Here is a 13,469-nt window from a genome sequence, read left to right as displayed (position 1 = left end):
TTCTCCAGAGGAACTGATCTCTATCGGCTGGAGATCAGTTGTAATAGCAGGAGATCTCCAGCTAGTACCTGGAGGTTGGCAACCCTACTTACAGTTCTGGTGCCAAGCAAAGTGTGTGTTCTGCCACGGACGTGCTGTAGGCTTTTAAGGGTTACCAGAGCCTGAATATCTTATGCAGAACTGGGGAAAGAGGTATACCTGTGCCTAACTGGCTCAATTCATACTGATCACATCCACAATTTGTGCGTGATGATTCTTTTTTTAGCTATGTTGCCAACTGTATGGAGGGGGGGAAACCCTCTTCCTTTGAAAACAGCATTAATGGGATGCTATTTACCAGTTGGTGCTATTTACTTCCATGCCATGAAAAGGTTCAGCTGCCCATTTCCACTAGGGTTGCCAACCTCCAGGTGGCACCTGGAGATTTCCCGCTATTACAATTGATCTCCGTATGACCAAGATTAGGTCCCCTGGAGAAAATGGCTGCTTTGGAGGGTGGACTCTATGGCATGGTACCTTGCTGAGGTCCCTCCCTTCGCCAAACCCCACCTTCCCCAGGCCCCACCCCCAGAATCTCCCGGTATTTCCCAACCCAGACCTGGCAGCCCTAATTTCCACACATTAGGCCACCTCTGTGAAAGGGACAGGACATTTTTCTCCAGGTCTGTTGGCAGCCTTTGTTCGTTTGTTTGTTTGTTTTGTTCATTCCCATTCTAGAATAGGGAGTGAAATGCAATTTTGTTACCCCGTAGCAACCTTTCCTCTTCCTGTCCTCAGATGCTGCTCCTCCTAGGGCTGAGTTTGCTGACGATGTTACAAGCCGGGGACGGGTCATTCCACCTGAACATCACGGAAGGTAAGAAACTCATTACTCCACACAGCTGGTCCTTACCAGTGCCAACTCTGGCACGTTCAAGCCTCTGGTATCATCAGATCAAACACATAACCAGTATAATGGAAATAATGACAGGCTGTACTTCTTAGATCATTCCAGATCAAATCACAAACTAAGGATTTAACGACACAAGTTTTCTCCCCTGATGTCCTCAGGTTAGGTGGGCAGGTGTGTACTGAAGTTCCATGTTTCCTAGGCACATGCAGGCTAGGGTTGTCAGGTCTCTCTTTGCCACCGATGGGAGGTTTTTGGGGAGGAGCCTGAGGAGGGCGGGGTTTGGGGAGGGGAGGGACTTCAATGCCATAGAATCCAATGGCCAAAGTGGCCCGATGCATTCCCATATCTGCAATGGAGCAAATAGTGTACTCCGCAGGCCATTTCAGGTCAGGAAGACAGCATGGGGGTTGGAGAGGTCTAAGACTCTCTCTCTGCATAAAGGTAAAGGGAGTCCCCCTGTGCAAGCACCGGGTTATTACTGACCCATGGGGTGATGTCATATCATGATGTTTACAAGGCAGACTATATTTACGGGGGTGGTTTGCCATTGCCTTCCCCAGTTCTCTACGCTTTACCCCCAGCAAGCGGGATACTCGTTTTACCAATGGAAGGATGGAAGGCTGTGTCAACCTTGAGCCAGCTACTTAAAACCAACTTCCGTCAGGATCGAACTCAGGTTGTGAGCAGAGCTTAGACTGCAGTACTGCAGCTTACCTCTCCGTGCCACGGTTTGCCATTGCCTTCCTCTGTATAGCAAACACAGTCTACCTTGGTGCTCTCCCATCCAATTATAAACCAAGGCCAACTCTGCTTAACTCCCAAGTTCTGATCAGCCCAGGCTAAGCTGGGCCATTCAGGCTGCTTACTCAGGTAGAAGGTTGCTCCGGTTTCCATCCATTCCTTCCACAGGACTTGGAAGAGCCATGGAAAAAGTGCCAGTACTCCATACCAGTAACCACTGTCACAAAATAATATAGGAGCCCCGTGGTGCAGGGTGGTAAGCTGCAGTATTGCAGTCAAAGCTCTTCTCACAACCTGAGTTCGATCCTGATGGAGGTCGGTTTCAGGTAGCCGGCTCAAGCTTGACTCAGCCTTCCATCCTTCCGAGGTCAATAAAATGAGTACCCGGCTTGCTGGGGGTAAAGTGTAGGCGACTGGGGAGGGGCCGTGGCTCAGTGATAGAGCATCTGCTTGGCATGCAGAAGGTCTCAGGTTCAATCCCCGGCATCTCCAGTTAAAGGGACTAGGCAAGGAGGTGATGTGAAAGACCTTTCTCTGCCTGAGACCCTGGAGAGCCGCTGCTGGTCTGAGTAGACAATACTGACTTTGATGGATCAAGGATCTGATTCAGTACAAGGCAGCTTCATGTGCTCAAAATGGCAAACCACCCCATAAGCCTAGTCTGCCTAGTAAACCTCAGGATGTGACATCACCCCATTGGTCAGTAATGACCTGGTGCTTGCACACGGCCTTTACCTTTTAATAATAACAATAACAACAATAATAATCCTTGTTTGTGTGCAATAGCAATAATTCTCAACTGGATTGGCTTGCCCACGCAGGAAAATTCATTTGTAAGTGACTGTTGTCGCACCAAGACAGCACAATATCCAACCATGTCTGGATGCAACCCCAGACTGGGATTGCTGATTGGTGTGGTAGTTGTGTTAGTGGACACCGACGTCATCTAGAACAGGGATATATTTTTAACTTCTGTTGCTTTTATGATGAAAAAGAGCCAGCTGCTTTGTCTGTAGAAGTCCGCGATGCTGTTGGGCATCTTTTTATTCAAGATAAAGGAATATTTATAGGTTCTGAGAAGCAAGAGAACCTCCTCGCTCTGCAGCTGCGGATCCTGCCACCTGCTTTTTCTACCTCTGAGATCTAGTGTGCTGGATGTGGAAAGTCTGATCAGGCTTTAGCAATGAATCTTGGTGCAAAACTGTATACGGTACAGGTGATCAAAGCCCCCAATGTGTCATTTAGCTGTACAAAGCAGCCGTAGCCCCTCTCCAAACATATATTTGAGCCATGGCATTGGGGGAGGGAGGGAATTAGATTGAAAATGCCCCCACTCTCTCAGACTGCTTTAAGCCTTGATCAGGAAAAAAATCACAAGTATGATGTTGGTACCTGTCTTTTTTTTTTGGGGGGGGGTTCTTGATTGGGAAAATGGAAGCAAAGAGTACCCCCCCCCATTTCCCTAGCACCTTAGACCCAATCCATTACACCTCTCCAGTTAGTTTTGCGGCTACAGGATAATCCAATCACAGATTCCTTCCATCACGTGTCATATGGCTCTCTCTGGGTAATCCTGGACCGCTCATACCTTCTGAGCCTTACTGCCCTCATGTGTGTGTGTGTGTGTGGGGGGGTGTTATAAGGAGAAAATAAGAAGTTCCCCATCATCAGTTGCCCTGAGTTCCTTGGAAGAGGAAGAAGAGTTGTTTTTTATATGCCGACTTTCTCTACCACTTAAGGAAGAATCAAACCAGCTTACAATCGCCTTCCCTTCCCCACAACAGACACCCTGTGAGGTAGGTGGGGCTGAGAAAGTTGTGACTATCTCAAGGTCACCCAGCTGGCTTCATGTGTAGGAGTGGGGAAACAAATCCAGCTCACCAGATTAGCCTCCGCTCATGTGGAGGAGTGGGGAATCAAACCCGGTTCTCCAGATCAGAGTCCGCCACTCCAGACCACCGCTCTTAACCACTATACCACGCTGGCTGTCTTAACCACCACACCACGCTAGGATCCTCCAAACTTTCATTTTGTCCCCCATACTTTTTAATGTTTATATGAAACTGATGGGAGAGGCCACCTGGACACTTGGGATAATACACCTCTCCTCTTCTTTTCAGCAAAGGGTGTCTGGAATGGATGTCTAGAGGTGGGAATGGGCTGGGTGAAGGCCAATAAACAGAAGCTATATCCAGATAATGCTGGTGCTGTTGGGTCATAGGGCCAATCCCAAATCTGTGGTTATCCTTCTAAAAGATCAGGCTTGCCAGCGTAGAGTAGTGGATAGAGGCTGTAAGAGACCCTCATTCAAATCCCCATTTTGCCTTGAGGCTTGCTGGGTGACCTTGGGCTCATCACACTCACAGCCTAGCCTACTTCACAGGGAGGTTTCACAAGAAAAAGAAGAAGAGCTTGTGTCTATACCCCTCTTTTCTCTAAGGAGTGTCAAAGTGGTTTTACAATCGCCTTCCTTTCCTCTCCCCACAAACAGGCACCTTGTGAGGTAGATGGGACTGAGAGAGTTCAGGGAGAACTGCGACTAGCCCAAGGTCACCCAGCAGGCTTCATGCGGAGCAGTGGGGAAACCAACCCGGCTCACCAGATTAGAGTCTGCCGCTCTTAACCACTACACACCATGCTGCCTAGTTCGTTGTAGCAAATCTAAACAGGAGCCCAGCAACACCTTAAAGCCTATTTCTTTTTATGTATTTAGAAATATTTATGCCACCTCTCCAGGGAACCTACCCAAGGTGGTTTACAGATTAAACATAATAAAATCAAAAAAATTTAGAAGTTGTTAATTAAAAGCCAGCATTAAAAACCCAGCCAGAGCATAACAATGTAAATCATTGAGTAGCTTAAAAGGAATAACAGCTTTCAGACTAAAAGCACACTATAAAGGTGGTGTTAAAAGCCTGGGCAAATAACAGTGGTTTGGCCTGGTGCCGAAGAGAGAGTAATGTAGGTTCCACATAAGCCTCAAGGAGTAGGGAATTCCACAGGCAAGGTGCCACTACTGAAAAAGCCCTGTCTTTAGTTGCCACCCACTTTACTTCTGAAGCGGGGGAGGACACAGAGGAGGGCTTGTGAGGCAGATCTTAACTGGGGGGGGGGGATAATATGGGAGAAGGCAGTCCTTCAAGTATTTAGGCCTCAAACCATCTAGGGTTTTAAATGTAAGAACTGGAATTTTGGGTTGTATCTAGGGTTGCCAGGTCCCTCTTTGCCACCTGTGGAAGGATTTGGGGCAGAGCCTGAAGACGGCGGGGTTTGGGGAAGGGAGGGACTTCAATGCCATAGAGTCCAATTGCCCAAGCGGCATTTTCTCCAGGTGAACTGATCTGTATCGGCTGGAGATCAGTTGTAATAGCAGGAGATCTCCAGCTAGTACCTGCTATTTGGCCTGGACCTCTTGGAAGCATTTGATACCATCAATTATGGTATCCTTCTGGAAAGGCTGCCCGGAAAGGCTGCCCAGTAGCAAAGAGGGACCTGGCAACCCTAAGGATAATTTATTGAGATTCACTCCCCCTGTCCCTCTCCTGGCAAAGACCATCAATTAGAGCAGGGGTGGGGAACCTTTTTCCTGCCAAGGACCATTTGCACATTTATGACATCATTCAGGGGCCATACCAGGTATAGATCTCCCGGTGGTGGGGGGAAGAGGCTAGAGTTGCCATGTCTCCAGCCACTGCCTGGAGGTTGGCAACCCCAGGGGAGGCCACACAGAGAAGGCCTGCAGGGTGCCCCACTCCCCCCTCCCAGGCGGAAGGGCAGCCAGCAATGGGCCCGAGCAAACGAGGTGCCAAGGGGGCGCAGCCCACAGTCGATCGGCAAGGGAGGAAGGAAAACAGAGAAAGAGGAAAAGGGAGGGAGGGAGAAAGGGAGAAAGAAATGGAGCGAGAGGGAGAAAGAAAGAAAAGGACGAAGGGAGACAAAGAAAAGGACGGAGGGAGAAAAAGAGGGAGAGAGGGAGAGAAAGGAGAAAGAGTGACAGAAAAAGAGGAAGAAAAGAGAGAAAAGCCTTCCCCCCACACACACCCGCTGGCCCCGTGCGACCGGGCCCCAGCCTCCCCTGCCCACACACACACACACACACGGCGGCGCACAGAGCCCCGTGCGACCGGGCCCCAGTCTCCATGCCCACAAAAGGGCCCCCCTGAAGCCTGATCGGCTCCTGCATGCATGCTCTGCCGCCGGGAGCCGCCAGCCTCTTTCCCCCTCCCTCTCGCTGCTCAACAGCCGACAGTCGGCGAGAGGAGGTCCAAAGGGCGCCTCAGCGCCGCTGTAAGCCAGGAACACCCTCTGGGAGGGCCGCCCTGCACCCTGCCTCTGCAGCAGGGCCCCGGAGCTCCCGAGGGCCACAAAAAATGTCCTCGGGGGCCGCATACGGCCCCCGGGCCTGAGGTTCCCCACCCCTGAATTAGAGCAACCAAGGCCATTTCTATCCCAAACGCAGGCATAAATCTGAGTCGAAATGGGTCTAGATAATCCTACAGTCTAGGGTTGCCAGGTCCCTCTTCACCACCGGAGGGAGGTTTGGGGGGGTGGGATTTGGGGAGGGGACTGGGGAGGGATTTCAATCCCATAGAGTCCAATTGCCAAAACGGCCCTTTTTTCCAGGTGAACTGATTTCTATCGGCTGGAGATCAGTTGTAATAGCAGGAGATCTCCAGCTAGTGCCTAAAGGTTGGCAACCCTACTCCAGCTTCCTCCAATATTGTCTGAAGCTGTGTGGCCACTCCTCATTAAAGCACTTGTTTAGGTCAGTATTATCCAGTGATGCCTTCTTCAGGAGAGACCTCACAACCGCCTCTTTCAAGGTGGTTGGAACTACACCCTCCTGCCAAAAGGTGTTTATTACCTCCAGGATCTGCTCAGCCAACCCAGCCTGGCTTAATACCAGCAGCCAAAAAAGGGCAGTGGTTGAGTCTAGATAGGGTGGGCAGCACACTTCTAAGCAGGCCTCACCATAGGGTTGCCAACCTCCAGGTAGTAGCTGGAGATCTCCTGCTATTACAACTGATCTCCAGCCGATAGAGCTCAGTTCACCTGGAGAAAATGGCTGCTTTGGCCATTGGACTCTATGGCATTGAAGTCCCTCCCCTTCCCAAACCCCGCCCTCCTCAGGCTCCACCCCAAAAACCTCCCACCGGTGGTGCAGAGGGACCTGGCAACCCTACCTCACCAACTGAAAGTTATCCATACAACTAAGACCAGAATGCATTGCAGACTAACAACATTTTTTCCAACATAAGTTTTTGTGAGTCAGAGCTCATTTCATCAATTGCGTGAAGTACACTTTGATTCGGCATTTATACTTAAAACTACAAAACTAAAGGACAGGAGGGGGGGGGGAGATGTTACAAAGAGAAGCCAGTTCAAAACCTAATCCAATCAAAAGAGTAGTAAGTGGGTAAAGATAGATAGGTTCAATGCGATTAACATCAAATCTAATCCAGGAAAGCCCCGGGGTGATAATCTTCCAGAGCATTCTGTTGCTGATCTAAAGGTGACTCTTCTCCTACCAAAGAAATTCAAAGGGAAGGAGACTCCAACATGAAAATGCAGAATTAGGACTCATTAAGTCATTCAATAGTATTGGTCCCATCCCCCCAAATCTGAACAAGGATTTGGGATTTCTCACTCACTGTAAGTGCTAATATTTTACCATGACTCACCTTTTACGGATACTAATATGTTTGACTAACCTCTATATATTCTCTGTACTTTTCTAACTAGATCAGCTCATCATGTCTTTCCCTGTACTCGCCTAGATTAGATTTGATGTTAATCCTATTTTACCGATCTGTCAGAAGTTAGAAGTAGCCCTCACCCACTCTGAGTGATTTATTACTCTTTTGATTGGATCTTGCTGTAAACTGGCCTCTCTTTTTAATGGGAGGGAGCAGGGAGGGAATAGAATCCTCAAATGGGGGGGGGGAATCTAAAATATTGGATCTGCTGATTATTCCAGTATTTCCAACTATCGCTGAAATGAATTTTGAGGTGTGTTTCAGTCATCCATGGGTCATATTTGGTGTTCCAGCCATCCATGAGTGTTCTGGTGCTCACACACATCATAATATAGAGACCCCACGAGTAGGGTTGCCAACCTTCAGGTGGTGGCTGGAGATCTCCCAACATTACAACTGGCATTGCATCCCACTGAGCTCCCTCCCCTCTCTGAACTCTGCCCTCCCCAGGCACTGCCCCCAAATATCCAGGAATTTCCCATGCCAGAGCCGGCAACTGTGTGAAGGTCTCCAGCCAACTTGGATCTTTAAATTCCCTGCAACTCAGAATGCAAGGGCTGTTCTCTCACACTGCAAGACTCATTGTTCCCAACTGGAAGAAAATCAAGAATATTGCCAGCGAAGGGTAACAGGAGCTGAGATGGGGATGACAGATCTCCTCCCATACCTTAAATGTATTTATTTATTTATTTGTAAATTTCAACCCACCCACCCCTCCTCTGTTTGAACCAGATCAGGGCCATGAATGGAGGAAAGAGAGGGGTTTAATCTTCCTACCCATGCAGTTCGCAGGGCTGCCAAAAACCCAGAGGAAAAAAATATTCTGTCCCTTTAACAGAGGCTTAACGTGTGAAAATAGGCAGGTGAAGCTTTTCACCGCATGGAGAGAAATAATATCACCTGGTAAATATCATCCCATGATATTTAAAGGGACAGGACTCCTTTTCTCCATGTTGTTGGTAACCCTAACAGCCTGGCATATCAAAACCACCCTCCACATTCTGCCATTAGAAAATACACACAACGTTGTTGTTTTTTTGAAGACCCCCCCTCTCCCCTACATGGTCCCAATCTGACTTGGGCTTCTGTTAGCCTTTTAAAAATGCAGTCATGGATCTGCCAGAGTCGCATCCATTCTAACCCTAAATTGAGTCCCAGAATGCGGACTAAAATTCACACCTTTCTATTTTTTATTCTTCTTCTTCAGTGGTAGTAACAGCAGCCAGTTTGGTGTAGTTGCTAGAGTGCTGGACTAGGATCCTGGAGACCCAGATTCGACTCCCCACTCTGCCATGGAAGCTTGCTGGGTGAGCTTGGGCCAGTTACATGCTCTCAGCCTAACCCTACCTCCCAGGGTTGTTGTGAGGATAACATGGATAAAAGATTTCTATAAGTTGTTTTGGGTCCCTACTGGGACAAAAGGTGAGGTATAAATTAAGAAAATAAATAAATGCTAGTTGTTATAATGATGATATGTTTTTAGAAAAGTAACGTTTATAAAGTGAAGTAATGACTACTAAGGAATTACACAACTTTAAAGTTGATAATGAAGGAACTGAAATTGTTGAAGATTTCTGTTCCTTGGCTCAATTGTAATGCGCAGATATAAGGGCTGGTATAAAATACTATGTACTCATTATGCAGACACATGGAAGCTTTGGGGAAGTTGGCATCCAGAAGCCTTTGAGCCAGGAAATCGTGCACTGTGCTTGGTACTGCCAGTCACCAGTGGAGAGGGCTGTCTCTGAATTACCTCTGTCCTTAGGAATGTGTTTTCTACTTCCTAACTCAAGAGATCAAGCATTCGCTCAGTGAACGCCTTTGGGCAATATCTATAGGCTATGCTAATTAGAGTGGAGTAGACATCTAATGTGTATTGGTGCTTTTGTGTATCAATCTGCTTGTCAGCAGCTATGGGCCTGGCCCATCCCAATGCATAAATGATACTGACTTTCCTTTGTTCTCTGGTGAGTAACCTGGCATCTTATCTGTGGTTATTTCACCCCAGGTCTGTGTTTAGCTAAATAAAGAACTGTTGCTTTAACTTAACCTCCTCCTTGTTGTCTATCATTGGACACTATAAGACAACCAGGCATTTCACAATCATCAACCGAAAGGGAGACTGCAACGAAGAAATCGGAAGGAGATTGAGACTGGGAAGGGCAGTCATGAAGGAGCTGGAAAAGATTTTTAAGTGTAAGGATGTGTCACTGGAAACCAAGCTCAAGTAAATTCACGCCATCGTATTCTTCATTACTATGTATGAGTGAGAAAGTTGGACAATGAAGAAAGCTGACAAGAAGAAAGTTGTTTCATTTGAAATGTAATGTTGGAGAGTTTTACAGATACCATGGACATCCAAAAAGACAAATCAGTGGGTTCTAGATCAAATCAAGCCTGAACTCTCTCTAGAAGCTAAAATGACCAAATTGAGGCTGTCGTACTTCGGTCACATTATGAGAAGACGAGTCACTAGAAAAGACAATAGTGCTAGGAAAAGTGAAAAGCAGCAGGAAAAGAGAAAGACCTAAAATGAGATGGATCGACTCTATAAAGGAAGCCAGGGCCTTCAGTTTGCAAGACCTGAGCAAGGCTGTTAGCGAGAGGACGTTTTGGAGATCATTAATTCATAGGGTTGCCATAACTTGGAAGTGACTTGATGGTATTTAACACAAACACAAACATTTATAAGAAATGACAAAAGATGTAGAAAGAGAAGGAAACAGAAAGGCACAACAAAATTCAAGAATTTACAATACTTGAAGATACCTCGTATAAATGCTAGTAAGAATGAGAGCATCCGGCTATGAATAAGCTATCCATATTCATAAACCAAATCAAGAATCATATGATAAAGAAATGTAATGAAATGCAGACCGTTTTTGATGCAAAGGCAGGGAGGGGAGGGGAGGGGAAAGGGGAGGCTGTTCTCTCTCTGTGGCTGCAGCTTTGCTAGGCATCCATCTTTTCCTTTCTGGAAGAGCTGCTGTGCAGTTAATAGTTTCCTTAGAACATTTTTATTCCATATGTTCTCCAAGGAGCTCAGGGCAGCATGCATATTATCTTCACAACAACCTTGTGAAATGGGCTAGGCTAAGAGAGAGTGGCTGGCCCAAAGCCGTCCAGTAAGAGAGCTTCCATAGCAGGGTGGAGCTTGGGTCTGGCTGGTAGTAATGAAATGCTGGAATCAGTATACCACCCTGGCTGTTACAAGAAGGACCCAAGGTGGGCCTACAACAAGATAGCAGTATGATAGGCAGAAATTCAACAGCTGAATCAGTTTCCTCCTCTGTGTCAGGTTGCTGAATTTTTGTCTATCATTTGGGTTGCCAACCACAAGGTACTAGCTGGAGATCTCCCACTATTTCAACTGAGCTCCAGCCGATAGAGATCAGTTCACCTGGAGAAAATGGCCTCTTTGGCAATTGGACTCTATGGCATTGAAGTCCCTCCCTTCTCCAAACCCCGCCCTCCGCAGGTTCCGCCCCAAAAACCTGCCGGTTGCAAAGAGGCAACCCTATCTATCATATGGGTCTACAAGTGCTGGGGGGGAGAAGGGGCTCCTATGCCTTTAACTGAGGTTCACTATGCAAAAATCAGCAGGTGAAACATTTTGTGGCATGCAGTTAAGCATATTCAAGCATCTATCAAAAACTGTAATCTTTATGTGTATTTTTTAAACATAGGAGCCCTGCCAGGGGGGGAAAGTGGTAGTTTTAGTTGATAATGGGCAGAACTAGATTTTTGGCAGAAAACTGGGTCTGCAAACCTGGTTCTTCAAACTCCTAGAAAGAATCAGGGAAATGATGCAGTTTAAAGGGGAAAGTAGGAGGAAAGGGAGGGGCATGGGAATCTTTTCTTTCCCTGCCAGAGCAGTGTGGTGTCATGGTTAAGAGTGGTGGGCTCTAATGTGGAGAACCAGGTTGGTTTCCCCACTCCTCCACATGAAACCTGCTGGGTGACCTTGGGCCAGTCACAGTTCTCTCTGAACTCTCTCAGCCCCACCTACCTCACAAGGTGTCTGTTGTGGGGAGGGGAAGGGAAGGCAATTGTGAGCCAGTTTGAGACTCCTTAAAGGTAGAGAAAATGGGGGTATAGAAAACCAACTCTTTTTCTTCCTCCTCCTCCTCTTCCTCCTCCCCTGAGCGCTCCGCTTTCTGCTGCTTTACTCCCTGTGGAAAACGTATAACTGGGATTATCAGGGAAGGGGGAAGGGGTGCAACTTAGAAGCTATGTGTGGCAGGGTGTTAAATTGGGTTGCCCGGTCCCTCTTTGCCACCGGAGGGAGGTTTTTGGGGCACAGCCTGAGGAGGGTGGGGTTTGGGGAGGGGAAGGACTTCAATGCCATAGAGTCCAATTGCCAAAGTGGCCATTTCCTCCAGGTGAACTGATCTCTATTGGCTTGAGCTCAATTGTAATAGCAGGAGATCCAGCTAGTACCTGGAGGTTGGCAGCAGATCTCCAGGCCCCACATTGGAGGTTGGCAACCCTAGATCTAGTAGACCCCAAAATACCATCGGGGTTTGCTTGCATTGAGTATGCCATGACTGCCAAGAAAAAAAAATCCTTTATGAACTTTTTTTGTTTTGCAGTAATGGAAACATCACATGAGAAACCAGGGGGAAATATGAGAAAATTATGAAACTGTAGCTTCAGTTTACACAAAGGTCTTTTATGCACTGCTATTTCAAACGAGATAAAACAGCCTCTGAAAACTAGAGTTGCCAGGTCCTCTTCGCCACTGGCAGGAGGTTTTGGGGGCAGAGCCTGAGGAGGGCGGGGTTTGGGGAGGGGAGGGACTTCAATGCAGTAGAGTCCAATTGCCAAAGCGGCCATTTCCTCCAGGTGAACTGATCTCTATCTGCTGGAGCTCAGTTGTAATAGCGGGAGATCAACAGCTAGTACCTGGAGGTCGGCTACCCTACTGAAAACGCGGGGGAAATGCAGGGAAACGCAGGGGGAGAGCGAGGCGACCTCTGACGGTCGGAAACGGCGTGCATAATCAAGACAAAGACCCAAAGTTGTTGGAGGGGTGACCGCGGAAACAGCCATGCGTAAAAGTTCTCTGCGGAGGTGGCACTCCTCTGCAGAGCACGTCCCTCTGGCCGGAGGTGCTTTTTGGCTCATCGACAGCCCCTGGTCTTACATGAGCGGAAGTGAGCAATACTGGCGGAACATACTCTGAAGTGGAGAATTGCCTCCAGCGTGGAAAATGGAGCTAGACAAGCAGAAGAAAGGGCTAGGATCCAAGGCTATAATTTTGTCAGCGTCACATCCATTTCAGCTTTTAGTACAACGGGGGTCAAAATGACCCCAAAGACTTCTCAGAGTGTACACTCGAATTTTCGAAACCAACGACCGAGGTCCAGGCATGAAACACTGTCGGGGGGACTAACCTTATTAAGGCAGGATGAAACTGAAAGCAACATCATATCCTCCCACCTTCTCTGTTCTTTGACCTTTGGCCGAGGTCTGTGCTATAATTCTCAATATTTTTCTTTTAATCAGCCCAGAGCTGAAAAGAAACCCATTTGCAGTTTGTAGATGTGTGGGTGGAAAGCCACCAGGAGCTGAACATTTACCTTCATTGTATTTCCAACATTTTTACCCACTTTTCTCTGTTAAAGGGCCCAAGGTGGTATACAACGGAACTAAAAAATACTGTAACAACAAAAATATAGGTTTGAAATAACAATTACCATAAAAAGAAGCTTAACTCCATGCAAGCATGAAAAGAACGATGACCACGTCCAGCAACCAGAGACCCTCACACATGCCTACCACATCTACGTGCACTCCAAACCACTCACAAGCAGTTCAGTTTTGTGCCATTTCCTGAATATCAGCCTTCTTGCAACCTTTATGCGACACCCTTGGTTTCTCGCCTCTCCCTCCAAAGCGCCGTTTTGTTTGCTCTTTAATCACGCTGAGAGATTGGATTTGATAAGGTCATATGTTTGCCCCCGATTCCACACGGTAGCAATTTGAGGCTCCGCTCAGGAGAAGGCCAGATGGGAGTCCGGAGCCTTTCAGAACTCGACAAAGCCGGCCGGCGGTGGCAGGAATCTGCGCTCCCGCTT

At 47.6% G+C, this 13,469-nt stretch overlaps 1 protein-coding gene across 1 annotated transcript in view; it reads left to right on the top strand.

Moving 5' to 3' along the window:
• Positions 1-781: 781 nt before the first annotated feature.
• Positions 782-13,469, top strand: part of LOC130474693 (gamma-aminobutyric acid type B receptor subunit 1-like) — a 50,666-nt gene continuing 37,978 nt past the window's right edge. The window contains exon 1 of the mRNA XM_056846395.1: positions 782-856. Within this exon, the coding sequence (XP_056702373.1) occupies positions 811-856 (46 nt within the window). The 5' untranslated portion in view covers positions 782-810. The remainder of the gene's footprint in view (positions 857-13,469) is intronic.

The sequence above is a fragment of the Euleptes europaea genome, chromosome 1, assembly GCF_029931775.1.
Source record: "Euleptes europaea isolate rEulEur1 chromosome 1, rEulEur1.hap1, whole genome shotgun sequence".
Lineage (NCBI taxonomy): Eukaryota > Metazoa > Chordata > Lepidosauria > Squamata > Sphaerodactylidae > Euleptes > Euleptes europaea.
The sequence above is the reverse complement of the archived record's forward strand: the minus strand, read 5'-3'. Positions and strand labels throughout refer to the sequence as shown.